This window comes from Drosophila mojavensis, unplaced genomic scaffold (assembly GCF_018153725.1).
Source record: "Drosophila mojavensis isolate 15081-1352.22 unplaced genomic scaffold, ASM1815372v1 contig_36, whole genome shotgun sequence".
NCBI classification, from domain to species: Eukaryota; Metazoa; Arthropoda; class Insecta; order Diptera; family Drosophilidae; genus Drosophila; species Drosophila mojavensis.
In genome coordinates, this window is record NW_025318858.1 from 1190329 (window position 1) to 1217624 (window position 27296).

Genomic DNA, 27296 nt, shown 5'->3' on the forward strand with positions numbered 1-27296 from the left:
ATCATAAAACAAAAATTCTTAAAAAGTTAAAAATTAAATGCACGCATATCATAAACAGTGTAAAAAAGTATTTGATTAAGACCCACATCAGATATATATAAAGCAAATATATTTATAAATGATATAAATATAAATACATATATATATGAACTAATGTACAGAGTAGCTATAAAAATATACATCTAAAATAATTATTTATATACAGATATATATAATTGTGTGTGTAAAGCAATTAAAAGAAAAATAATTATATAAATTGTACTATAAAAATATTTCTCTAAGTTCGAATTTAGAGTTTTTAGACTTAGTCGAAAAGAAATAAGTAAAGAAAACACCAACAGCTCTTAAAAAAATTATTTTAAAAACTTAAGATGTAAAATTTAACAACAAATTGTGCTCAAATTTTATGCTATTTTTGCTGTTGTGTAAATATTATTTAGTGAAGTATTCCAAATCTTATAAACAAAACCTGATTAAAAACATCATCGAGACGAATATGAAAGATAAATTTATCCACCCACACACTCATATATACATGTATGTACACATATATACAAATTGATAAAAGCCAAGTAAAACTTTTTAGCTAAATTAATTTTTTAACAAAACTAAAAATAGAGTATATATATAGAGTTATATATATACGTTTAACTGGTGACGGTGCAATTTTAATTTTAGCATAAACAAGATTCAATCAAGTTGCAACAGGCTGGCCAGCATCCTCCACAATCTCCTATTTAGTTTAGCTAAATATATGATATATATACATATTATTTGTAATTTGTTTATACATTGTGTGAAATCTCCCAACAAGAAACGAAAGAAAACAAGTTATATACTATAGAGCAAGCCACCAAGTTGTAAGATGTATTTTTTTGTTTAATTAGAAATTTTTAAATTTTATAAATAAAAAATGATAAAAACTAAATGAAAAATTCAACAAAATAAATTGAATTTCTTTTTGAATTGTGTGGGAAACTCATATTTAATATTCAGATGCATACTATGAATCCTTCGTACTGAATGCTGTTAAAACTTTGGCGTTAGCTAACACTGAACGAGATTTGATGTCATGCATTTATCAATATAAATGCATGAAACTAATTCTTTTACAGGTAGTATAAATAGTAGCTCCTAACTATTTATCTATCTAATCTGTAAATTCAACTTTCTTTAGCAAAGGTAGTTTAAAATTTTCCTTTTTAGGCTAAGAGCCTAATTTTTTGGGTATCTCTCATCTATATCTACTCATGCATATGAATCTGACAAGACGAATAAACTACAGGCGCAAAATGTTTCGAAGATTTGAATTACGGGCACTTTCTGAGGCCTTTACAAGAGTTGTAGGAAATAAATTTTCGACTGGAATATACCTTATAATGAAATCAAGCAATTTTAGAAATTCAATAAGCTTCACATACAAGCCCAAAATCGAATTGTGAAATCATGTGCTGGACTGGAAAATACCCTATTTTTAACTCTCAATGGGCCAAATTTAAAATGTTTGTGCGTTATATAAATATACCTCGCATATACCATAGTCAATCGTAATTTCAATTCTTCGAAGGATTTGGGTTTCGTACATGTAAACATTTTCATCCTAGTATATATTCCAAATGATAAACTAGAATATACCCTAGTCTATTGTAATTCCAACTCTATTTGGTATTCGTATATGCAAATACTTTTCTAGATACAATTGCCACAATTTCTTATCATGAATTAGTTTGCCAAGTTCGCAAATAGATAAAAATAAACTGATCAAGAATATGCAAATATATGCCACATTGCACGTATAGCGTTCAACTACACAACGACCACTTTCACAATTGAGTACAGGGTATAATGAAAACACTATTAGCGTTACTGTTAGAAAGTAAAAACCATTTTTTTATTTGTATTTTTTTCTTCACTTTATGCTTTTAGAGAGTAAAAGCAAGAACTTTTCTTTCAACCGGCGCGGCGCAAACCACAGAAAAATTGCGTGTCGTCTATAAAACTACGGGAACTTCTAAACGTAACGGAGCATTTTGTTGTGTTTTTACTGTTCCTTCGTCTCACGCAGACGACGCACGGCGGAGCGCACTGAGGCGGCAGCGGTCGTGGAGTAGACCCAGGCACCGCCAGCAACGGTGCGCTTGCAACGCTTGCACGACCAGATGCCGACGACGGAGCGCTTCATGGAATCCTAGAGGGCGGAAGGAATTTCTATTTTGAAACTCGAACATTGAATTCGAATTTAATGCCTGCTCACCTTGCCGCAGAAAGAGCAGGTATATTTGCTGTGCTGCGTGATTTCCATCTTCTTGACCATCTTACGCAGCGAGGCACCATAACGGGTACCATATTTACCAACGATTCCAACCTTCTTGGTGCGCTTGGCCTGATTAGAGAATAAAATAAATCAGCTTTAGTATAAATTCAGTAGCACAATTATCTTAAGCACTTTAGTATACAAATTACATTGTCAACTAATGCCACATTGTTTGCTTAATCATTCAACAGTCATTTAAGTTAACAAAAAGCAGCGATTACTTGAATATTTAACGATTTTTATCAATTCGTACCATTTTTAAGTTGTTGATTTGTCAAAAAATTCAACAGGAAAGAGACGGCCTGTCAAAGCCATGACGTGAAGTAGGCTGCGCTTGCTCACAGCATATAGACAAAAGCTAAACGCTATGAAATGTGAAAAGGCGGCAAATATACGTGTATTCAAAATTCGCAAACATATAATTAACAGTAAAAGATAATTACGATAATTATTGAAATATACAATAAAATAATAGATCATTATGCGATAAGTCTAATATGGTTTACATAAATTAATGGGTCAATATTTTGGCTGGTAAACACACGGCTTATTTTGCACTTGCCAATCACGTGTTAACGTAATTTTTTGTTTCATCAGCTGTTTTGTGCAAAATGCGTTTGTTGTTACCCTGCCAGTGCTGTCCAATGTACGACGGTTGTGATAAAAAACACACACACAAAAAAAAAAAATAAGATAGAAAACGAAACGAAACGAATTTACATTCGATAGGCATTATTAGTGCGCACTTGGATTTCAACAAACGGCAACAGCAACAGCAAGACACACTGCAACAAGACGGCCGTCAGCATTTTGTTACGTTACACGCGCCCACTGTTCAAGCGAAACATGCACAGCTGTACGCTTCTGCAGGATGCTGCCAATTATCAGCCCGACACGCTGGATCTCAACACAGATGCCAAGGCGGCGGCCTACTGGTTCCCCTGCTTCCGCGAATTGGTGGGCAAATTCGCCAAACAGGCAGCAAACAGCCAGCTGGACGATGACACGGCCGAGCAGCGGGCAGCGCAGTTCCAGGCCGCATATCTGTGCCAGCTGGATGAGCACCAGAATAACATAGCCAACAATCGGGGCAAGGTGGTGCTTGGCACCAGCGAGCTGCTCAAGCTAAATGAGACAATGCTGAGGCGATACGGCTTCACAGACCCTTGGCTGCGGCAGAAGCAGCAGGAAAATGCCTCGGCCAAGGCCAGACTGAAGCAGCGCCTGCAGGAGATCGACGACATTGCCAATGAAGACGCGCGCTGGACGGAGCTGGTGCGCGGGGTTCTGGCTGGCAACATGTTCGACTGGGGTGCCCAGGCAATAGCTACCATTCTGGAGCAGGACAGCAATTTCGGTCTGCATGCGGCGCTGGAGCGCATTGAGCAGCGGCCCTGGCTGCTGGATAATCTGGATGCTTGGCTGCAGCGCCTGCACCTGAGTCCGGCACACAAGTGCGCCGTCATCTTTGTGGACAACAGCGGCGTGGATGTCGTCCTCGGAGTGCTGCCCTTTGCGCGCGAGCTGCTGCGACGTGGCACCAAGGTGCTGCTCTGCGCCAACAGCGAACCGTCGCTGAACGATGTGACCAGCCGGGAGCTGAGCGAACTGCTGGACGATTGTGCCTGCCAGTGCGATGTCCTGGACAGCGCTTGGCGCTCGGGTCGCCTGCTGGTGTACGCAAACGGACAGAGCGGACCCTGCCTGGACATGCGCACGCTGCCCCGGGAGCTGTGCGACGCCATCGCTGCCAATGAGACTGATCTGCTTGTTATCGAGGGCATGGGCCGGGCCCTCCACACCAATCTGAATGCCCAGTTCGCGTGCGAGACCCTCAAGCTGGCCGTGGTCAAGAACCGCTGGCTGGCCAAGTATCTGGGCGGCGACAAGATGTTCGCGGTCATCTGCAAGTACGAGCGCAGCTAGTGCTTGGCCGAAGGATCTTCATTTACTGTTATACTCTGCATTGTTTTTTTTAAATTACAAATTATTGTTATTGTTTGAACCGGAAGTCGAAAAAAAGCAGAAGAAGAGGAAGAAGAAGCAAACGAAGAGATGAGAACATTTTGAGATTCAATTGTCGTGTGGTTTGTCACCCAATTTAAAGACTGCTTAGAGAGAACGCGTCCCTTAGAGCAAGGACATGCAAGGACACGCAATTAAACAGTGCTGTACAACCTAATGATGTTTACAACAAAATTGTGCTTAAATGTGAAATTTGTTTTTATATTTTTTAATTACTTAAGAACCCCTCTTTTCTAATTTGTACTAAAATTGAATTTTTGGCTTTTTTTAAATACTTAAATCTTATAATATAAAAATTATTAAGGAAATTTGTTTTAGTTTTTGTGGCATTTTTGTATAACTTAAATATAATTTTTTAAAATTATGTAAATTCAATTTATTATACTCTGAACCCATTGGAAATGGGAAATCCGGGTATCATGGTTTTGTTAAAAGTATGTAACAGGCAGAAGGAGGCGTGGCAGACCCCATAAAGTGTATATATTCTTGATCAGGGCGACGGGCTGAGTCGATTTAGCCCTGTCCGTCCGCATGTATGAACGCGTCGATCTCAGATATAAGAGCTAGGATTGAAATTTTGCATAGGTTCGTGTTCGAGCTCGAGTTTTTCTCCAAAAAACGATAACTACTCTTAAAAAAATTAGTTTTTTATTTATATCTCCTACATTTTTAGAGCTACAGTCTCCAAACTTAAATATTAAATTTGCCTAACGTATTTTTTAAGTACAAATATTAAAGCTTATAAATTTAATATTAGATGTTTATTTTTGGTATCCCTAAAATATCATTTATTTTTAATAACTTTTATTATAGTTTTAAAAATGTATTGTAATTATTTAATTGACAGTTTTGTCTATAATGTCAGCCACTTGAATGTCAATTACATTTACAAACCACACACAGTTAACTTTTTATTATTAAAAGTATAAATAACAATGCCTTTTGTTTATCAAGCTCCACAGCTCCCATTAAACATTTTTCTTTCGGTCATATGGTTATAAATTAGCCAACTGATAAGCAAGCACCAACACCAAAAAAAAAAAAAAAAATAAATAAAATTTGCAGTCGGGAGTTACCGACTGCGACATACCCATTTTCTGATTTGCCACGTCCCCAATTGGTATATATACATATATTATTGTCTTACTGGTTGACTTTCTAGCACTGCCATGGCTTCTGAAATCTCGTATGATTCAATTTTTCATTTGCCACGCCCATAGTGGGCGGATTGGTAAAATTGTAATTTTTTATGCAAACCTTAAGTCACAGACGAACGGACTGTCAACAAGACAGGCATTGTACAAAACCAACATACTCATTTCATTTTCTTGAATGACTAAAATAAAACCAAAAAAAAAAAAAAAAACAAAAACAGCAACAGTGGTTGATGGTGGCGGATTAATGCCACTCGCGTCGATAAGACACGAAGCTAGCGAAACAAAAAAAACCTTTTTTATTTTCTAGCAGCTAATTGTTTATATGGAACGTGATAAAATGTTTATATGTGAAACCCATTAAAACGATTGTAATTAGCATATTATGTGTCACTTTTGTCTGTACATTTTATTCTCGGCCACCTTGCTGATAAGGTCTTTCTTTATTCCGATAATTGTGTCAACTGATAAAGCTTAACGCGATGCTGCATACCAACCCAGACTTTTGTTTCAGCCAGAGTTTCACTATAAATCACTTTTATAATTTTCTATTTTTTTTTATATGTTTAAAAAAAATTATTTGTTGTTCAATATTAAAAAAAATAAATTTTGATTTAAACTAAGGCCGGAAGGCCATATTTTATTTATTAATAAATATTAAATAAATAATTACTATTATTTTTTTTTAATTTTAATTTTTTATTTGTATGCTGCTTGAAAAATTACATTTTTATTGGATCAACAACAAAATATATAAAATCCATTCGTCGAGTCTTGTATGAGGTACTGATAAGATAATAAGGAAATACGCCAGACAAAACAAACACAAAACGATTAATTTTGATGATGTTGAAAATAAAATATTATCATAAAAAATTATATAACAAAATAATGTCAAATAATAAATGTATATTTGTACTTAAAAGATAGATGTATATGAAAAAATAAGTATATATAAATGAAAAAAAAAAAAAAAAAGATTTGCATCATTAAAAAAAAAAAAAAATAAAAAAAATTGAGATAACAAATATGTATAGCCCCATAAAATTGATTCTTAGTTGTAAGACACATTTTTTTTCACTTAATGTTTCATATGCTATCTGTGTTAAAGTAAACAATAACAAACGATACCAATGATAGCTTAAAGTCATATCTAACAGGGTGGACAATAGACGAGAGTTCTAAGATCTGTAAAAACTTCTTTGAATACAATATATTATCCATATTATAAGTCAAATTTTTTTTAACAATGTTTAAGTAAAATGCAAATAAAAATAAAAAATATAAATTAAAAAATATTTAATAATTATTTGTTCTCACTTTCAGCCGGGCAATGTCGGGTATTTGCTGTCCGTCGTAAATAAATCAAAAGCGAAACTCTGGGAGACGAACCGTTATCGCGAATTGAATTCATTCGTCTAGTTGAGTCTTAAAATATGTTTGTTTATGAATCTAATGTCAAGGCAAATAATGAAACAAAACAAATACATATTCACATAGTCTAATAATCTCAAATATTTATATATATAAGTTATATTTATATACACATGTGTATTTTTACATTGAGTGAGTTTTGTTGCTAAGATGAGCGAACATGTTGCCATCGAGCATCGAGGTGTATTCAAAAGCGGCTGCGCCAGTGGAGGAGGCTCAGTTGAGAACTGGAGGCTGGGGCTGTCGTAATGCGAGGCGTGGCAACATCTATATAATGGTCACCCTAATACTCATACTCTTGCACATACTGCTGCTGCCCCTCTACGTCTACCTCACCTGGCACCACAAGTACTGGAGCAAGCGGGGCTTGATCACGGCGAAGCCGTTGACGCTGCTGGGCACCTATCCGGGGCTGCTTACCCGCAAGAGCAATCTGGTTGTGGAGGTGCAAAACATCTACAAGTAGGTATACATACACCAGATATTATATACCATATATATATATATATATATATGTATTGTTCGCTCCCTTCAGTAAGTATAAAGGCAAACATCGCGCTGTGGGCGTTTTTGTTACGAGACAGCCCCAAATCCTGGTGCTCGATCCCAAGCTGGCCCATGAGATTCTCGTGGGTAACTTCCGCTGCTTTAAGGACTCGCTGACCAGCTCCTATATGCAGCATGCCAAGTGGGACAAGTACGCCAGGCGTAATCCCTTCTGGGCATCCGGCGACACCTGGCGACGTCTGCGATCCGAGGCTCAGGCGGGGCTATCGGCGAATCGCTTGAAACGTGGCTATAGCATTTGGGAGCAGAGCGGCAGGAAGTTGACCAAGTACATGACGGAGAAGCTAAACAATAATATCTTGGAGACCAGAGATGTGAGTAAGCCAATTGGGCGAAATGTAAAGAAATATTTGATAGTCGTGATATTTGATGGTAAGAAATTAAGAGTTCTTAGAATATGGGCTATGCTTTCTAGAGTAAATATAGTTTCTTCAATATCATAATTAATAGAGATCTAAAATCAAATATAAAATGCTTATATAGGGTATGAAAAACTTGTTCAATATTATGTTTCATAAAGAGCCACCTCTCAATATATAATGTATACATATAAGTCTTGCCAAGCATCTCTATTTCATCCTTAATCGTATATTATAAACCTATTTTTCGAACAACCCATGTTTTGAGAAAATGATAGCAGGAGTCAAAAGATAATATAAATTCGATCTCAAGTTAGATAAAGCCATATTCGGGGTTTCTTTTCTCTTTTCCTTTCTGCCTTCCTTCTTGGGTATTTCCTCTTCTCTGTTATTTCTTAGAAGAGAGGAACCAGAACGTTTATTCTCTTTTCCCTTTCCCCCTATCTAATATTTTTTCTCTCTCTATCTTACTCTCTCTCCCCTTATCAATCACAAACTAATACACCCCATTTCCAGCTCTGCTTTCGATATACAGCCGATGTGATGTGTGATTTCATATGGGGCATCGATGCGGGCACCTTGACCCGCCACACGGGGGAGCCCAACAAGGTGCAGCAGATGGCCAGCAAGTGGACCAATTACGCCTTCTACATGATCTCCATTTTTATGGCATCGATTATAGCTCCGTTTACTCGGCTGCTCTTGCGCTTGCGCTTCTATCCCAAGGACACGGATGAGTTCTTTTCGAACCTGACCAAGGAATCGATTAACTTGCGCTTGAAGACAGGCGAAGAGCCGCAACGCGTTGATTATCTATCGCATCTGCTGAAGCTGCGCGACGAGAAGAATGCCTCGCACGATGATCTAGTGGGCCATGCGCTGACCGTGATGCTGGATGGCTACGATACCACCGGAACTGCGCTGCTTCACGCGCTCTATTATGTAAGCCATAATTTAAATCTATGCTTGTATATGAAATCTAATTAAAAATTCTTTCAGCTGTCGGAGTTTCCCTCTGCTCAGCAGAAGCTGCGCATGGAGTTGCGCCAGAACACGGAGCCCGAGAAATCCCTGGACTACGACAAGCTAAGCCAGTTGCCCTACCTGGAGCAGGTTGTCTACGGTGCGTATGCATTATATACCCAGTAAAGGGAATCTGAAAGAAATTTAAGAGATAGACAAAGTATTGACAAATATTTATATTATTCTAGATAGTTCTTTTTTTATACCCTGAACCCATTGAAAATGGGAAATCAGGGTATAATGGTTTTGTGAAAAGTATGTAACAGGCAGAAGGAATCATCTCAGACCCCATAAAGTATATATATTCTTGATCAGGACGACGAGCTGAGTCGATATAGCCCTGTCCGTCTGTCCGTCCGTCCGTCCGTCCGTCCGTATGAGCAAAAGAATCTCAGAAGATATAAGAGCTAGAGAGCTGAAATTTGGCATGCATACTCGTGTATACCATAGGCAGTACAAGTTTGCTTTATTTTTTCGATAACTCGTCCGATAACTTTTTTATCGAGAATAATCGAAAAATCGACTTGGTTTTTTCAGCCTAGTTTGAACACTTTTAGACCTGGAGACTTCAAATTTGCCTTGTATATAGAGTTAATGGACACAAAGATTTTGTAATTTACAGATTTTGGATACCACGCCCCCTTCGCCCCCAATTTGTAAAAAACGTATTTCAAGTACTAGAGACTTGTGCTTTGGAATGTACACACATATTCATCATATAATTACACTCAGCAAGTTTTATTAGGATCGTATGTCTACAAAAGAAATTATTCAACAAATAAATTCTCATAATATTGCCCACACTGCAGCGCAGCCCAAGCGCAGTCGCTGCTTACTGCGCAGTTAGCAGAGCGCAGGCTTATGCATGCGTGTGGATGCATGTGTATGTATGTGTGCATAAAAATGCAGAATTATTAGAATATCAGCTTAGAGGGTTCAGGGTATCTCCTAGTCGAGCAGTCTCGACTAGAGCCTTCTTACTTGTTTTAATTACATAAATAAATTATAAATGAAATACCAGGGTATATTCTAGTCGGCTACTCTCTAAATCTTTTCTCATTGTATAGATATGATAAAAAAATTAATACATTTTTAGATCAAATCTATAATTAATCTATATCAATTTATTTTTTCAGAATCGTTGCGCTTGAGCAGTTTGATACCTCAATACACGAAAATCTGCACAGAGTCCACGTTTATACAGTTGAGCGAGAATAGGCGAGTGGAGGTGGAGGAGGGCATGACCGTTATGATACCCAATTATCAATTTCACCACGATGCCAAATACTTTCCCGAGCCGGAGGCATTCAGACCTGAACGGTTCAATAATGGGGAGCACATCAAGATGATACAGCAGGGCATTCTGTTGCCCTTTAGCGATGGTCCACGCATATGCATGGGTAAGTCGAATCCTGGATATATGTATATCTATCTATACTCCATGTGTCGACTGATATTTTAGGTATGCGCCTGGCTCTGCTAACTCTCAAGTCCGCACTGTTTCACATCGTCAGCAACTATCAAATTGTGCGCAGTAAGCAGAAGATAGTCACGGATGGAGATTCGGGCTTCGGAGTCGTACTACAAGGTGATATCAATTTGGAATATCGTCGCTTTGTTCGATAGAAATAGGTTTTCAACTAGCAGTGAGATATGCCAATCAAATAGAGCTATCGCATGTGCCGAGACTCAAAAAACGATTAAATATAATTATCCATTTCGATTTGACTCAACTCAACTGTTGTTGTGGTAGCAAAATTACGTCAAGTTCTATTTTGGGTATATTGACTCTTCATAAATTGTGAAAGGTTATGTTTTGACTTTTTCTATAAAAATGGTTGTTCACGGATCAAGCCGAGAAGGTCTATTTCTCTTGGGAAACCAGTTCCAAGCTGATGCGGACTGGTTCATTTAGTGATTAAAAGAACTTGACTGGGTCATCTATTATTACTCAACATTATCTTTGTAGGAACCAGAGCAAGTGAGTTCACTAGTCCCCAGTTCACTGAAGCTTCTGATGTAATTCTATAGATTATGCGATTGTGTATTGGGTGATTGACTGATTGATGTTGGCTATTATGATATCAGTTTATAAATTATAACATCTTTTTAAATTTATATACATTAATCGAATATAGAAGGGCATATAATATGATTGATTGATGGATTGAAGATATGATATCTGATTGATGACAGAACTTGAATCAGTCTCTGAACTAGTTAATCAATCCCTCAATCGATCACATTACATGTTCTTTATGCATATTCACTTACTTAAATAAAAGTTAACCCCTTATGGACAGATAAAAGATTTGATTATATGAACATTTGCTTAGCTTAAGCGACTGTAAATTCCCTTAGAAGAATAATAAGTAAGCTAATACATGCATCTGATACAATGATTGATGGGCAATGCATTGCAAAGGTCTTGCTGAGGGCTGGAAATTTGACTGTTTGATGAACTGATAGAGCGTGGAAAGTTTTAAAACATTTTACAACTGTATATACATATCCCTGAGAGGGATTTCACTATGTATTTAAATGTATATACATACATATATACATATACATACATATCTTTGTTGAGTAAAATAATGCTATATTTCACAGAAATTTTTTTATTTTTTATTTTTATTTTGTTTAAATTTTTATCCTAAATAAAACTAAAATTATAGGAATAAAAAAATTATTAAAAATAATTTTGTATTTTTTTTAAAGAAAAAACAAATAAGTAATAAAGCTCAAATTAAATTATTCATACATTTCTATTACAATTTAAAATATGTAATGAATAATAGTAATATATTATATTAGGATAAATAATAATAAATTACATGAATTACTAAATTATTGTATATTAGAGTAAACAAGTGCCACACTAAGTGAGCTCTAATGAAAACATTGTTGGGATCTCGAGAGGGGTCGAGTGAGCGTGCTTAAAGATAATGCGAGTCTAGTATAATATAACAAATGCATGTGTGTGTGTGTAATCATATAGCCATTATCAGCGAGTAGAGCTCAAATAGATTTCCACTCGGAGCACTAAACAAACAGTTGCTAAACGAACGAGCTGCCGTAATGTGGACGCTGATTGGGGTGCTCTTGGGCATTGTGCATGTGGCCTTTGCTGCAGTTTACCTGTATCTCACCTGGTTCCATAGCTATTGGACGAAACGAGGTCTGGTTACAGCCCAGCCGCTGACTCTGCTCGGCAGCTATCCGGGCTTGTTTGGAGGCGGCAGCAGCTTCATCGAGGACATTGGCAAGATTTACAAGTAAATAGAGCTATATACTTATACGTGATGTATATAGGTATAATATATACTATATAATATATCTATAGCAAATACAAGGGCAAGGAGCGAGCTGTGGGCGTATTCTTGACACGACAGCCACAGATCTTGGTGCTCGACCCGCAGCTGGCACATGAGATCTTGGTCACGAATTTCAGCGATTTTCGGGACACAGTGACGAGCAGCTATGTGACGCACTCGAAGGACTATGATAAATACGTCTCACGCAATCCCTTCTTCAGCGCCGGCGATGAGTGGAAGAAGCACCGCGTGGATGCCGGAGCAGGCCTAACGCCCAATAAACTGAAGCAGGCCTATGCCATTTGGGAGCAAACGGGAGAGCAGCTCGTCAGCTTCATTCAGAGTTGCATCGAGGAGCGGGGTAGCAATATCATCGAAACCAGAGATGTGAGTAGTGAATCAACCCCATCTATATATGTATCTATCTATATATAAATCTCCTTATCCGACAGCTCTGCTATCGCTACACAGCTCAGGCTATGGGCGACTTCATCTGGGGCATCGATGCTGGCTCATTGACCGGCAGCGCCAAGGAGACGAGCTCCTTCCAGCGCATCTCCACGGAGTGGGTTACGCATGCCTTTCTGGGCATGACGCGGCTCAATCGCACGACGATTGCGCCCATTGTGCGGAGATTGTTTCGCATGCGTTTCTTTACCCAGGCAGCGGATGATTTCTATCTGAAGCTCACCCGGGATGCGGCCAAGCTGAGGCAGAGCGGCAGTGGAGGAGAGCGTTCAGATTACTTGGCACATCTGCTGCAGCTGCAGGAGAAGGGCGCCAGCCTGGACGATATGGTGGGTCATGCTCTGACCGTGCTGATGGATGGCTTCGAAACCTCGAGCGCTGTGCTCTATCATATGCTCTATACGGCAAGTAGAGACTTCGTCTTCGTAATCTCATTTCACTATTTCACAAAAATCTGTTATTTCGACCTCACTAGTTGGGCGCTTATCCAGAGCAGCAGGAGAAGCTACGCTCCGAAGTCTTGGCTGCCTTGGACGTTGATAAGCGCATTAGCTACGAACAGCTGAATGCTCTACCCTATCTCGATCAGTGTGTTTACGGTATGGGAACTTTTTGATTATTATCCACCTCTTGTCATCTTCATTTGCCTTGTTCTGTTGTGATTCATTGATGGAGGCGTCATTGATAAGTCTTGCCGAATGAACTATATGTGAATGAATATGATTGTGAATGAGAATGGGAATGTCCCTATGAATGTGAATGTGAATGATAATAGATAATGGATGATGATGAAAATGAATGATAATGCACATTGCATATGCATGTGAATGTGTATATGAATATGAATGTGAATGTCAAATGTGAATATGAATGTGAATATGGATTTGAATGTGAATATTAATGTGAATGTGAGTATGAATGTGAATGTAAATATTAATGTGAATATTAATGTGAATGTGAATGTGAATGTCAATGTGAATGTGAATGTGAATGTCAATTTGAATATGAATGGGAGTATGAATGTGAATGTGAGTGTGAAGGTGAGTGTGATTGTGAATTTGAATGTGAATGTCAATATGAATGAATGTGATTGTGAATGTGAATGTCAATGTGAATATGAATGTGAATGTGAATGTGAATATTAATGTGAATGTGAATATGAATATGAATATGAATGTGAGTATGAATATGAATGTGGGCATGAATGTGAGTGTGAATGTGAATTTGAATACGGTGTAAATATGAATTTGAGTCTGAATATTAATGTGAATATGAATGTGAATGGGAATGAATGAAATGAATATAAATTCCAAAATTGTTATGAAAACAATAACTATCAAATTTTGTTATATAATATGAATAATATATTTGTAAATTATTATATTATTATATTCCATATATATTCATAGAATCGATGCGTATGACCAGCGTGATTGGCTTCTTGCTCAAGATCTGCACTAGGCCCACAAAAATTGACTTGGGCAACGATAGAATCTTAAATGTCGAGCCGGGCGTCACTGTGGCAATACCCGCGTATCACTTTCATCACGATGAAGCCTATTTTCCTCAACCTGACGAGTTTCGGCCCGAACGCTTTGACAATGGAGCCATCAGCGAGCTCACCAAGCGCGGCTGCCTTTTGGCCTTCGGGGATGGACCACGCATCTGCCTGGGTGAGTGCTCATATATGGATCGATGACATATAAAGATAAATGTGTCAATAGTAAGACAGTATTTAAGCCGGGGCAAGCCCGGGTGTCCGATAGTCGGGTACTTCCGATGAGACTTTTCTCACTCGATTTATATCTTTTTATTCAGTAAACATATATAATATATACAAACTTTTACTATGCGTATTATTATAGAATCCAATTAGATATCCCACCCGGATATAATTGATGACCCATAAGCTATACATATACATTTTACTGCATACGTCTATTATAAAAAGCTATAATCATATAACATGTATTGATAGCACCTTAAGCATTTTTTATATCTAAAACTTTTGTTCTATATATAAAAGCTTTACAATTTATTAACTCATAAATCTCAATTTATATATTTCAGGCATGCGAGTTGGCTTGCTAAGTGTGAAAATGGCTTTGCTTCGCATTTTATCCCAGTACAAAATCGAGCAGACTAAAAAATTGTCCCTGTCCTCCGACTCCGGCCTGGGAATGTATTTGAATGGGGATGTTGATTTGAGATATACGCGCATAGAACTTTCCAAATAAAAATTCGAATTTCAATGTATCCATTGTATGCAGTCAACTTTTCGGGCGACACTCGCCGCATTATGAAACGTGTCCCTCGCCCTCCGTTGGCCGCGTGGGGTCGCCGTGTACCGAAAATTTAATTTAGCGCAAACCGACCGCAGACCAACTGACACCAAGGCGCCGCCTCCCTTTTAGCCCCGCCCCAAATGTCGCCGCAAACCTGAACTGAACTGAATGGAACTGCGACCAACCCGCCGGACTTTATGCCATGTACAAGAATTTTCATATTGAGCGACCGCGTGCGTCGCGTCGCCAATGCAACTGTGCTTTCAAATACATGACTGTACACAAGTGAGTGTGTGTGTGTGTGTGCGTGCGTGTGTGTGCTTTACTATTCTGGTGCAGACGTTGCCTCTCCATAGCATATCCAGTAACAAAGATTGCGAGATGGGCATATTAGATGAGGGACTTTAATTGATATAGAATCCAAATATGTATATACATATGTATGTTTTAATATAGATAAGGAAATTCTAAGTAGTGTACGTACAGCTCTTATAGTTTATATATATATGCTATATAATCAATTAAATTGCAAATAAGAATGACTTGCAATGACTATACTATGTATGCCATGTAGTACTTTAAGAGTAGGCTAGACATTTTCGCTTCATATATACATATATCATAAATAAATATTTATTAAGACACTAGCTATATCTGCAGGAAAAATAGGAAATCTACGAAAGCTGATTTAGCTAGGCAAAGCAGACGAATGAGCTATGCCAGGAGAAGAGGGAAATGACGGAGGGAAGTGAAACCTATTAGGTAATTGTCGATGTAAACATATATGTATTTATACTATGCACTATTACAGACCTAAAATCTATCAAATATTATTATTATATATATATGTACATACATATATAGTTAAGCAAAAGTAATTATTTTCCCAGAAATTTTGCATAATTTTAGGCATGCAGAAAACTGATTAAAGCTGAAGTGTTTGAAATAAAAGATAAGTAAGTGTTTTCAGTTAGTGTTATTAATAAACTAAGCAACTTAATTAAGTTAATTAAGTAAGTTAAGTTAATTAAGTTAATTATATTCAACTTTCCACTTTTAATATACAAACTGAATCTAAAATGCAGAGAATTCAATTTGTTTCTATTTGTATTTATTTATTTTTTATTTAAATAAAATATGTTACAGGGTATATTTGTGGTGCAACATTCACAAATGAAATGCATTTTTATTTACGTTGCACTTTGTGTTATTTTTCATGTTTCTCTTCTTTTATTTTTATTTTTACGTTTAGCTCTTTGCCCTTGTTTTGCAACAAGCCACAAAATTTCATTTGAGCTTGCAATATGGCGCATTTAAATATCCTTTTTTATTTCTATTTATTTTATATTTTGTTAGCGTTTGTGTTGTATGTGTGTGGGTGTGTGTGTGTGCATGAAAATTAAATTTTATGACGCCATCGTCGCTGTTTTTATTTATTAGTCTAAAAGCAAATTGTGGCCACAAAACAAAGGCTGACTGTAAACCCGTAAAAATAACCGCAAATATTTGAATTCGATTTGAATGTAAATGCAGCGAGAGAGAGGGGAGATAGAAAGAGAGAGTGAAGAGACATAAAAAGTTAATGACTGGCGCAGTTAGTGCCGCGAAAGGAATATATATATATATATATATATATATATATATATATATATATATATATATATATAGCTATAGCTCGCGTCTTAGCAGTGTTTGCAGTCAAAGCCTTCTTCATTTTCATGTTGCTGCAACACTTGAAGATAAGCAGCAGCAGCAACAGCCAGACACAGCCACTGCCTCCCTCCCTCTCTCTCACTCTCTCTCTGTCTTACTCTGTGTATGTGTGCGGCATAGCCAGAGGTCCTGTCACCTCTGTTCGCTGTTTGTGCCTGGCTTCATGCTACGTTGGCTTTTATCCAATTTACCTGATAACCACAAATGAGCGTTAATGGCCAAATAAATAGAAAAGTGGCAACTACGGCGCGACGGCGCGTTAACTGAATGAGCCACGCCCCTTGCCGTCAGCCATCCGCCATCCGCCCTCCGCCATCCGCCCTCGCACGCCTAGTACCCACTCAGCTGCAGGTTATGCTCATCTGTATGCCGTCGCGTATATTTAGTACATTTACTAAGCAAATTTAATGCGTTTGGCACGCTGCTCGACATTTGTTTGCCATGGAAATTGGTGGAAATGCGGGGAAATCCGATAAATATGAGATGAGCGCCCATTTGAATTCCCCATTTAATATTCAGTGTCCCAAAAATCAGTTTATATCACTTGGAATTAATTCAAATTTACTGCTTTTAATTTATCTGGCTGTAAGCTCAAAATTTCATTTCAATTTAAAGTCACAAATCGTTTAATTTTAGTTTAATTAATCTTCATGAATGCTTAAAAATTGAGAACTTTGTAAGTTGTATAAACTGAAATAATATATTTCTATTCTAATTATAATATATTTTTATACCCTGAACCCATTGAAAATGGGAAATCAGGGTATAATGGTTTTGTGAAAAGTATGTAACAGGCAGAAGGAATCATCGCAGACCCCATAAAGTATATATATTCTTGATCAGGACGACGAGCTGAGTCGATATAGCCCTGTCCGTCTGTCCGTCCGTCCGTCCGTCCGTCCCTCCGTCCGTCCGTATGAGCAAAAGGATCTCAGAAGTTATAAGAGCTAGAGAGCTGAAATTTGGCATGCATACTCGTGTATATCATAGGCAGTACGAGTTTGCTTTATTTTTTCGATAACTCATCCGATAACTTTTTTATCGAGAATAATCGAAAAATTGGCATTGTTTTTTCAGCCTAATTTGAACACTTTTCAACCAGGAGACTTCAAATTTGCGTTGTATATAGAGTTGATAGACACAAAGATTTTGTAATTTACAGATTTTGGATACCACGCCCCCTTCGCCCCCAATTTGTAAAAAACGCATTTCAAGTACTAGAGACTTGTGCTTTGGAATGTACACACATTTTAACTATATGAACACATTCTGAAAGTTTCATAAAGATACTCTTACTACAAGAGAAATTATTCAACTAATAAATTCTCATAATATTGCCCACATTGCAGCGCAGCCCAAGCGTAGCCGCTGCTTACTGCGCAGTTAGCAGAGCGCGTGCTTATAAGTGCATGTGTATGTATGTGTGCATAGAAGAAGTGCAGAATGATTAGAATATCAGCTTGGAGGGTTCAGGGTATCTCCCAGTCGAGCAGTCTCGACTGGAGCCTTCTTACTTGTTTATATATATAAATTTATTCTTTTTCAATGATATATATAATATATATTATTCAAATATTTAAGCTTATACTTTATGATTTTCTTTGTTAGTTATTTTATCTCTTTGCTTAGTTGTTGTCAGAGACACGTTTAAGCTTTTCGATTAAGCATTTAATCAGATTCCAATAGCAAACGCAGGCGCTTGGCCAAAGAGCAGTGTGACAAATCAGTTGATAGGCCAAACAAGGTGCCAATTTGTGCCGGGGAATGCGGAGGATGAGGAGCTGTTGTTGCAGAAGGGAAGACACAAAGAGGAGGAGGAGGAGACTGCAGGAGAAGACTGCCAGAGGAGGATGTGAAAGCAGCAGGGCATAGGGGCTTGGTCAGTTGAGAAGTTTATGGGTAAGGAGAAACAGGAGGAGGCGGAAGTGGGCTGCGGCCTGTTGGCTGTAGGTTTTAAGTGAAATTGGTTCGTGCCTAACATTGCGTCAACGTTACATTAATTTGCGCACGTTCCATTTGCCGGCGGCTCCGATTTCGATAGAATCGAAGAGCTGTTGCTGATGTAGCAGCAGTTGTTGTTGCTGCTGCCTGTTTGGCGGCTGGGCTGTTGGCTGCCATTGGCTGCTGGCGGGCATTGCAACACTTTGGCCACCGAAGTGCAGCCAGCAGCGTGGGCAAATGGAATTAGCAACAATTTAACCATTAAACACATCATGTGCATTGGCATTGGGTTCCGGACTTTGGCTGCGATTTGCAGCACCCGCACAGCAACAACAGCAACAGCAACAACAACAACATTTAGTGATTACTTCTGGTCTCCATTGTCGAGTGTCGAGCAATTTGAAGCTGTGTCTGTGCATAGCTAACTATTCGTGCTATCTGTCTGCGTGCCAGACGCCGTTTATTGGCATTGGAGCTGTGTTGGCTCCTTGCTATTGCCTTTTTGGCTCCGCGGCGTGGCTAATAGACTTTGGGGCTTTTATTGCTGGCAACAGTTGCTCGAATTTCGAATCGCTTGCATAGTGCAACGTAGCGCTAATTAAAATGAAATTTGTTCAGTTTGGCGCAAATACGCCACCGAAATTACGGGCTGCAGCAGGAGACGCCACAGGATCTGCTCTTGGCCATGGTCAAAGGGAAAGTCGAAGCCGCAGCCGCAGCAAACGCGTTGAAGTGCTTGGCTTTTATGACAGGTAAGTATTTGTGTAAGCAGAAAACCAAAATCCGCAGCGAAAGCAAATTTCTGCTGACTTGCCACAACTTGTTGACCCACTACACGTATACGTAATGCGAGTGCTGGTCATTATGGTTCCATTCCGTTTACGTGAACGAACTAACTCAATCGGCAGTTGGGATGTATTCCACATTTTTTATTGATGGCTGCTTAAGCTGTTTAGCCTTAATTTGAGTTACGTTTCGAATGGCTATTGCTTTGGCTAGACTGCAGTTACGTCTGCTTTTGTGATGGTTCACTTAAGGGAACTAGTTTCAATGGCTAGACAGCTTACATATAGTATGAAACTAAAATGGAATGCGTCTTTATATTGCTGTATCTTAAATCAAGTGGAGCTATTTCCAATGGAAGTAATTTGGACTACTATGTATCTAACAGCAAAGGCTTCTTCATCTTTTGGAACTTGTTCCATTTCAAGTTTAATTTAATTTAAGTGAAAACTTGATTCAAAGATTGATCCGATGGATGGCATTATGAAAATTAAATATTTCAAATAGAGAAGTGTAACCAATTAACTCTCCGAAACAAAAGTAACTAGTTCCGCAGTTAGACTAGTTCCTAAGAAAGTCTTTTTTCAATCGCATCAAATTAGTTTTACATTTTATTAAGACCTATGGAGAAATATCCATTACTTAAGCTATGAATTTTAAAATGAACTAGTTCCACAGTCACGTTGCTGAAGCAAACTAATTCAAAATAAATTATTATATTAAAATAAACTAGTTCTAAAGAATTAAAAACAAATTTAATGGAACTAGTTTTAATTGAACTATCAACTCGTAAAAGAACTAGTTCCACTGGAACAATTCTGAAAAGATCTCGCTTTACAGAAAGTTTCATTGAACAATAAATATCACTACACCTAGGATATCGATTTCTAAATGAACTAGTTCCGCTGCTACAACATTGAGTAAACACGTGTCGTGTATAAACACACATGCCTATGCTTGTTGTGTGTGTGTGTGTGTGTGTGGGTGAATATGTTTGTTGGCAGTTTGTTTATTTGCTTGTTGGATGGGCATGGTCAGGTAATTTGCTGCGAAAAATGGCATCATTAGCCTAACAAATTGTCATTTTGTTGTTGCACATAAATCCCCTAAAAGTAGGCGCCAGATAGACGAACGGACAAACGGACAGATTGACTGCTGGGTACTTAATTAAAATTGAAAATACCCAGAAGTCATTGGCAATGCTCAAACGAATGCCCCAGACAGAGGTGGCAAGGTGGTGAGGTGGGGAGGTGGGGGGCGCCTAATTCCATTTTATTATTAACTGCGGCGCATTAAGATTTTCATTAGCGCTTCGCTGGGCGAAATAAATGAGGATTGAGCGAATTTCAGATGGAATTAAACGGCGGGACAGCAAATCGTTAATATGCATAAATATGGGAGGGGGGAGCGAGGACGGCTATTAAATCTGTTTAAGCTTGAATATTACGTATACGCCCGTTTAAACAGGACAGCCGAGCCGGATGTGTGCGATAGATAAAAACTTTAAGAATTATAACTTTGGGGACTCGCCACGCGTCCCCGAACGTCGCACAATGACCGCAAAAGTAAATAACGTGCGGGTCCCCGCCCCACATGCCACAATCCGAATAGAGTGGACCAAAGAATAGCCAAAAGAGACAGAGACAGAGACAGAGAGAGAGAGAGAGGGAGGTATGCAGTGAGAGAGGCAAAAAATAAACTGTAAACTTTTAAATATAATTTCAGCTTTTGTGCTGGTGCGTCAACATGGAACATGATATGGCACAAATGTCCCGCCGGACGGGCCGAGCCAGTCCAGTTCCGTTTCTGTGCTACTTTTTAGGCCAGTTGAGCCCTGTTGGCCCTGTCAATATTTGTTACACAATCAGCAAATAGCAGAGGCAATACTAGCAGCTCATGGCAACTCGAAGATGAAGCTGTTTCACATTTGTGACTCTCCCACTCTCCCACTCTCCCTTTCCCTCTCTCTCTCTTTCTCTCTCTAGCTTACTGGCTCGCCGGTAAATGAAAATGTTGCTTGGCTTTAAGTGAATCGACAGACAGTTAACCTTACCGTGCTCAATTAGGAGGCATTCCTCGGCAAATATTACAAGCAATTTGTTTTCAGACTTACATAAAGCCAACTCACTTCGGATGCTGTTGTCGTTGCTGTTGCTGATGCTGCGAGGTTTTCAGGGCTCGCTTCACATGTCGCTAATAACATTGACAACTGTCAACGTTGCGGGGCCATTGCTGTCACACACACACACACACTCACACTCTTTGGCTATCAGACAGCTGAGGGGGGGCACTTTACCCAGCGCCTGTCACCAGGGGCCATCGCGTTTCGGACTCGGGGCACAAGCCGCTTTACTTCTTAACTTTTGTCAGCTTTGCTTTTTCATTTCAGCTACAGCTGAAAATTCATGAAGATATATGTCCGATTTCTCTTCTTCTTGCTGCCTTTCTTTTTTATTCCTCTTAAATATAAATCGTATTGCATTCGCAGAGAGCGAGCTGTGAGCTGGCACCCGCAGCTTGTGCTCTTTGATATACTTCGAGCGGCAACTGAGTGAAGCAAGTAAAAGTCATTAAGCTGAGCTGGGGTTAATATAATACCACGGGCCGGAGCTGATTTTTAAATAGCTGAATAAACTTGACGGAGGACTCATATAGTGCTTGCAAAAATTAAGGAGAAATATTGGGGTTAAATTATAAGAGAAAACAAAAGAATTTATGTGTGTATAAAACTTGAAAAGAGTTTTTAAAGCACATTGAAGCACTTAGGCGCTTAACATTCTTAATTTTTTTTTTTTTAATTTGTATTTACTATAAAGAGCTTTTATTTTAAATATCCTAACAAGCAATCATTTATAATTTTTATATGGAATAGTTCTGCATGGTTGATTTATTTTTATTAATTTATGAATATTTTATTAAAAGCTTTTTCTCCTTTTTGTCGCCTAGATTTCAAGCATTACTTAATAGAATATATTAGATCACGCTCTAGTTCGACTGTTCCAGAAATTCTTCTTGAAGCTAGAATCTGGGTTTTAAAGCACATGAAGATTTTTAACAAATTACTAAGACCAAAAAGGCAGGCTTAAAGCTCAACATATATCAAAGGCTTCGAAGCTCATTAAAGCTAAAGCTCATCAAAGCTGACTAAATGCAGGACTTTGGCTTAAGACAAGAAAAGCTCAAGTCAATAAAGCTCTTATCTTTCATATACTTCTCATTGCTTTTTTTGTAGCGTATACAATTGTCGACCTGGTGCTATCAGGGATTTCGCAACTGCAAGCGCTTTTAGGGTGCTTGCAAAATGAAAGCAAAATAAAAATAAGTGCAATTTATGCATATTAAAAACTATATATTTCCACTTGCCCACCTATATACATACATACATATATCTCATATATATGGCATATATGCAGCAACACATATATGAATGCAACGCCCTGGCCACTTCCACATCCACTTCAGCTATGCGTTGGCATTTATTTCGTTTTCCTTTTATGATTTTTTATGCGTTTCGTTTTTGCTCGGCTACGAATTGGACATTGTTGCAGCGAACTTTTGCCTTGGCGCAACTTTTGTCAGTTTTATGTTGGATGGTCGGAGATGTCGGCGAGTTGGCAACGTTGCCGCCAACGCCGCCAAATTTAACGCGCAATGGATTCGCACTTGAAAGTGAGCTGCTGCTGTTGCTGCTCCTGCTCCTGCTGCTGCTGCTGCCTGCTCCTGCTGCAGCTTGGCAGCCGAAAAACCCAGTCACACGACACTCGACACCCGGCAAAAGTAATAAATTTTCATGCCCACTGTCAGGCCGCAACGCATCGCATCGCGTGTTCCTGTATGAAGGCTTGAGAGAGCAGGAAACCCAAAAAAAGGCACAAGCGATCTGCACTAATGTTGTCATATCTCAATCTGATCTACCGAACAAATTGATTAAATAAAAAAAATTATATTATATATGTTATATGTTACGGATATAAAAGAAAGTAAATGTGAAAAAAAATAAATAAAAATTATTTAAATACTATATTTAAAATTATATTGGGTAGTCTAAAAAGTTTTTTCGTATTTTGCCAATAGATGTCGTTGGCGTCGTATATCTCCAGTGCTACCAATCACATTGTGTACACATTGTGGTGTTCGATTGGTAGCACTTTAAGCTTCGATTGCCAAAAAAAAAAAATGTAATTCAAAGAATTTGAAAAAAGTTACAGCTGTTCAAAAATGAGTGAAAATAAAGAAGAAATTCGCTATATTTTGAAATTTTTGTATAAAAAAGGGAAGAATGCCACGCAAGCCACTAATGAAATTTGTGATGTTTACGGTGACGATGCTCTATCAGTTCGTGTAGCACAACAATGGTTCGCACGCTTCCGTTCAGGAAATTTCGATGTGAAAGATGCACCTTGCTCTGGTCGACCAATCTTTGAAAAAGTCGATGAAATTATGGAAAGGATTGACCAAGACCGTCACATAAGCAGCCATGACATCGCAAATGAACTAAACATTCATCATCAAACGGTTCTGAACCATTTAGAAAAGGCTGGCTACAAAAAAAAAGCTCGATGTATGGATACCACATGAATTGTCTGTGAAAAATTTATTGGACAGAATTAACATTTGCGATTCTTTGCTGAAACGAAATGAAATCGAACCATTTCTGAAGAGAATGGTAACAGGAGACGAAAAATGGATCAAATACGACAATAATGTGCGAAAAAGATCATGGTGCAAGAGTGGTGAAGCTCAACAAATGGTCGCAAAGCCAGGATTGACGGCTCGAAAGGTAATGCTGTGTGTTTGGTGGGATTGGAAAGGAATAATCCACTATGAGCTGCTTCAGCCTGGTCAAACGATTGATTCGACACTTTACTGTGGACAACTGATGAGATTGAAGCAAGCAATCGAAAAAAAACGGCCAGAACTGATCAACAGAAAGGGCATCGTATTCCATCAGGACAACGCCAGACCACACACATCTTTGATGACCCGGCAAACACTGAGAGAGCTTGGCTGGGAAGTTTTAATGCATCCACCATATAGCCCTGACCTTGCACCTTCGGACTACCATTTATTTCGGTCAATGCAGAACTCCCTTAACGGAGTAAAGTTGGCTTCAAGAGAAGCCTGTGAAAATCACTTGAAGCAGTTTTTCAAAGAGAAACCACGAAAGTTTTACACGAATGGAATTATGTCTCTAGTGGAAAAATGGCAAAAGGTGGTCGACCAAAATGGTGCATATTTGATTTAATAAAGTTTATTATAAATATTTAAAAATATGATTTGAAGTTTCATTACAAATACGAAAAGACTTTTTAGACTACCCAATATATATAAAACAATTCAGAAGAATTATAACTATTTTTTACTGTCATTTAAAAAAAAAATTAATCAAATTTAAAAAAAATTTTTTAAAATTCAAATCAAAATTTCTAATAATGTTTATATTTTAATTATTTAATAGTCTAAAATGATTTAATTTTCTATAAAGTAACTAAAACAATTTTTATTATTTTTATAATATTTTCTTAATTATAACTTTTATTTTTAGTACAAAATTAATTACAATTAAATTAAAAAAAAATGTTTATATTAAAATATTTAATTTGAAGCATTGTTATAACTTTAACTACATTTAATAATTGAAAAAATAATTATTTATAATATTCTCAAACTATTTACACTTTGCAGTGTATGCGCTATTCCCCTTTTCTTATATTTTCTTTTTGTTTCATTCTTATTTATTTATTCATTTATATAACGAGGCCTTTGAGTCTGTTTTTGGCACTTTCGCAACATTTTCACAATGCACATGAATATTAAATTAAAATATATGCATATGTATGTGTGCTATTTATATATATATATAGTGTATATGTATATATAACAACTTTTTTATCTGAGGTATCAAGTTGAAGGTGAGCGAGCAGAGAGGCTCAGTCAGTGTAGCGAAAACGCAACTGCGCTACATGCAAAGGACTATCCGTTTTTAATCAAATGCAAAGCTGACCAGGGGGAAGGGGAAGAGCAGAAGTGGAATTGCAGTTGGTGCAGGTGCAGTAGAGTCAGAGCCAGATACAGAGTCACAATCGGAGTCTGAGTGAGAATGAGAGTCAGAGCAAAGGAGGAAGCATCCATCCCGTTGCCAGTCCAATTGTGCTGTCCGCTGTCCGCTGTCGCCTGACAACTGCAGGCCTCAAGATGGCAGCCAGAGCATGTCTAACGGCACCCACTATTCCCACCCCACACCACCGCTCGCACTCCCACTCCCTGTCCACCTGTCGGTGCCCTGCTCAACCAGCATCTGGGCTGGTTCCGACTCGGCTGCTGACTGCGGCTGATATGGCTCACTTGTGTCATTTATCTTCTTTTACGGCAGCAGAGCGCCGGCCCATTCAATTTCAAAAGGTGCCAGGCAGCTGGCTGAGCAACGCACCAAGTATGCATACACACATACACACACACACAGACAGACGCACACCTGCATATATGGGAGCTATGCACATGCTCTTGCATATTTGAGAAATTGTGTTTGAACTTTGACTTTGGTTTGACTCACTTTGCTGGCGTGTGAACTGCAATCGGCTGCTGGTTGTTGTTTGCCATTGTTGTTGTTGTTTTTGCTTTGGTTGCTTGACAAACGCAAAACCTACGATTTGTTGGCACCCACACACCCATACATTCACACATACACTCATATACACACACACATCCATTGCAAACGTCAGCCACGCTGATTGAAAAATTTGCACAAATTTTTATCTGGCTGCCAGTTAAAGTTTCCGCCTTTCCGCCGTCTCCCTCCAGCCACGCCCTAATAGCCCCACTGTCAGAGCTGCAGACAAGTTGACGTATTCTTGCCTTTGCCGTAATAAACTTGACAATCGAGGTATCCCTACCATTTAATACTCCTGCAATTTATGCACTTTTAAGATTTGCATGCTGAACTTGGCTACAAATTGCACTTTGGCTCAAATGTCAGCTGCAGCAGCAGCAGCAGCAACAACAACAACAACAATTGACAGCCGAAATCTGTTGCCTGTGGTTCGATATGGTAATGTTGATATGGAAAATTTTCAAAAAAATATTTGACATAAATCCAGAGCAATCGATATGAGCTTTACAAGTTTCAATTAAAATGCCTTTACCATGACAACAAAATTGAATTGATTGCAGTGCATAGAACGACTATGGAAATACTGCGTAGGAATATAAAATTAAATAAATTTTACAATATCAACATACATGGGTATATGTATGTGTATAATTTATTTGTCAAAGTATCTTTGCTTACCTTCTATTTTTCTAAATTAATCTATCCATTTATTTGTATCTATGTATCTATGTATCTATGTATCTATGTATCTATGTATCTATGTATCTATGTATCTATGTATCTATGTATCTATGTATCTATGTATCTATGTATCTATGTATATATGTATCCATGTATCTATGTATCTATGTATCTATGTATCTATGTATCTATGTATCTATGTATCTATGTATCTATGTATCTATGTATCTATGTATCTATGTATCTATGTATCTATGTATCTATGTATCTATGTATCTATGTATGTATGTATCTTTGTATCTATGTATCTATGTATCTATGTATCTATGTATCTATGTATCTATGTATCTATGTATCTATGTATCTATGTATCTATGTATCTATGTATCTAAGTATCTATGTATCTATGTATCTATGTATCTATGTATCTATGTATCTATGTATCTATGTATCTATGTATCTATGTATATATGTATCCATGTATCTATGTATCTATGTATCTATGTATCTATGTATCTATGTATCTATGTATCTATGCATCTATGTATCTATGTATCTATGTATCTATGTATTTATCTATCCATCTATCTATATATCTATCTATCTATCTATCTACATATGTATC

The 27296-nt window shown here is 37.9% G+C and overlaps 3 protein-coding genes across 3 annotated transcripts; 2 read left to right on the forward strand and 1 right to left on the reverse strand.

Moving 5' to 3' along the window:
* Positions 1–1863: 1863 nt before the first annotated feature.
* Positions 1864–2665, reverse strand: LOC6575680 (60S ribosomal protein L37a). Its single transcript, XM_002001653.3, has 3 exons — positions 2568–2665; positions 2255–2383; positions 1864–2188 (listed from the first exon to the last, which is right to left on the reverse strand). Exons 1-3 carry the CDS (start codon positions 2568–2570, stop codon positions 2042–2044), a joined length of 279 nt encoding a protein of 92 aa, XP_002001689.1. The 5' UTR covers positions 2571–2665; the 3' UTR covers positions 1864–2041.
* A 263-nt stretch (positions 2666–2928) lies between these two features.
* Positions 2929–4647, forward strand: LOC6575681 (4'-phosphopantetheine phosphatase). Its single transcript, XM_002001654.4, has one exon. It carries the CDS (start codon positions 3161–3163, stop codon positions 4238–4240), a length of 1080 nt encoding a protein of 359 aa, XP_002001690.1. The 5' UTR covers positions 2929–3160; the 3' UTR covers positions 4241–4647.
* A 2326-nt stretch (positions 4648–6973) lies between these two features.
* On the forward strand, positions 6974–14914 carry LOC6575683. Its single transcript, XM_002001656.4, has 12 exons — positions 6974–7389; positions 7463–7808; positions 8370–8795; positions 8853–8976; positions 10013–10276; positions 10339–10499; positions 11892–12151; positions 12220–12577; positions 12643–13062; positions 13134–13257; positions 14068–14331; positions 14729–14914. Exons 1-12 carry the CDS (start codon positions 7088–7090, stop codon positions 14893–14895), a joined length of 3216 nt encoding a protein of 1071 aa, XP_002001692.2. The 5' UTR covers positions 6974–7087; the 3' UTR covers positions 14896–14914.
* The last annotated feature ends 12382 nt before the right edge of the window (positions 14915–27296 follow it).

Coding starts and splice junctions, on each gene's coding strand:
- LOC6575680 (XM_002001653.3), bottom strand. Junction 2,189..2,254: donor CCTGCTCTTTCTGCGGCAAG/GTGAGCAGGCAT, acceptor TCCGCCCTCTAG/GATTCCATGAAGCGCTCCGT.
- LOC6575681 (XM_002001654.4), top strand. CDS start 3,161: ATGCACAGCTGTACGCTTCTGCAGGATGCTGCCAATTATCAGCCCGAC.
- LOC6575683 (XM_002001656.4), top strand. CDS start 7,088: ATGTTGCCATCGAGCATCGAGGTGTATTCAAAAGCGGCTGCGCCAGTG. Junction 8,977..10,012: donor CCTGGAGCAGGTTGTCTACG/GTGCGTATGCAT, acceptor TTATTTTTTCAG/AATCGTTGCGCTTGAGCAGT. Junction 13,258..14,067: donor TCTCGATCAGTGTGTTTACG/GTATGGGAACTT, acceptor ATATATTCATAG/AATCGATGCGTATGACCAGC.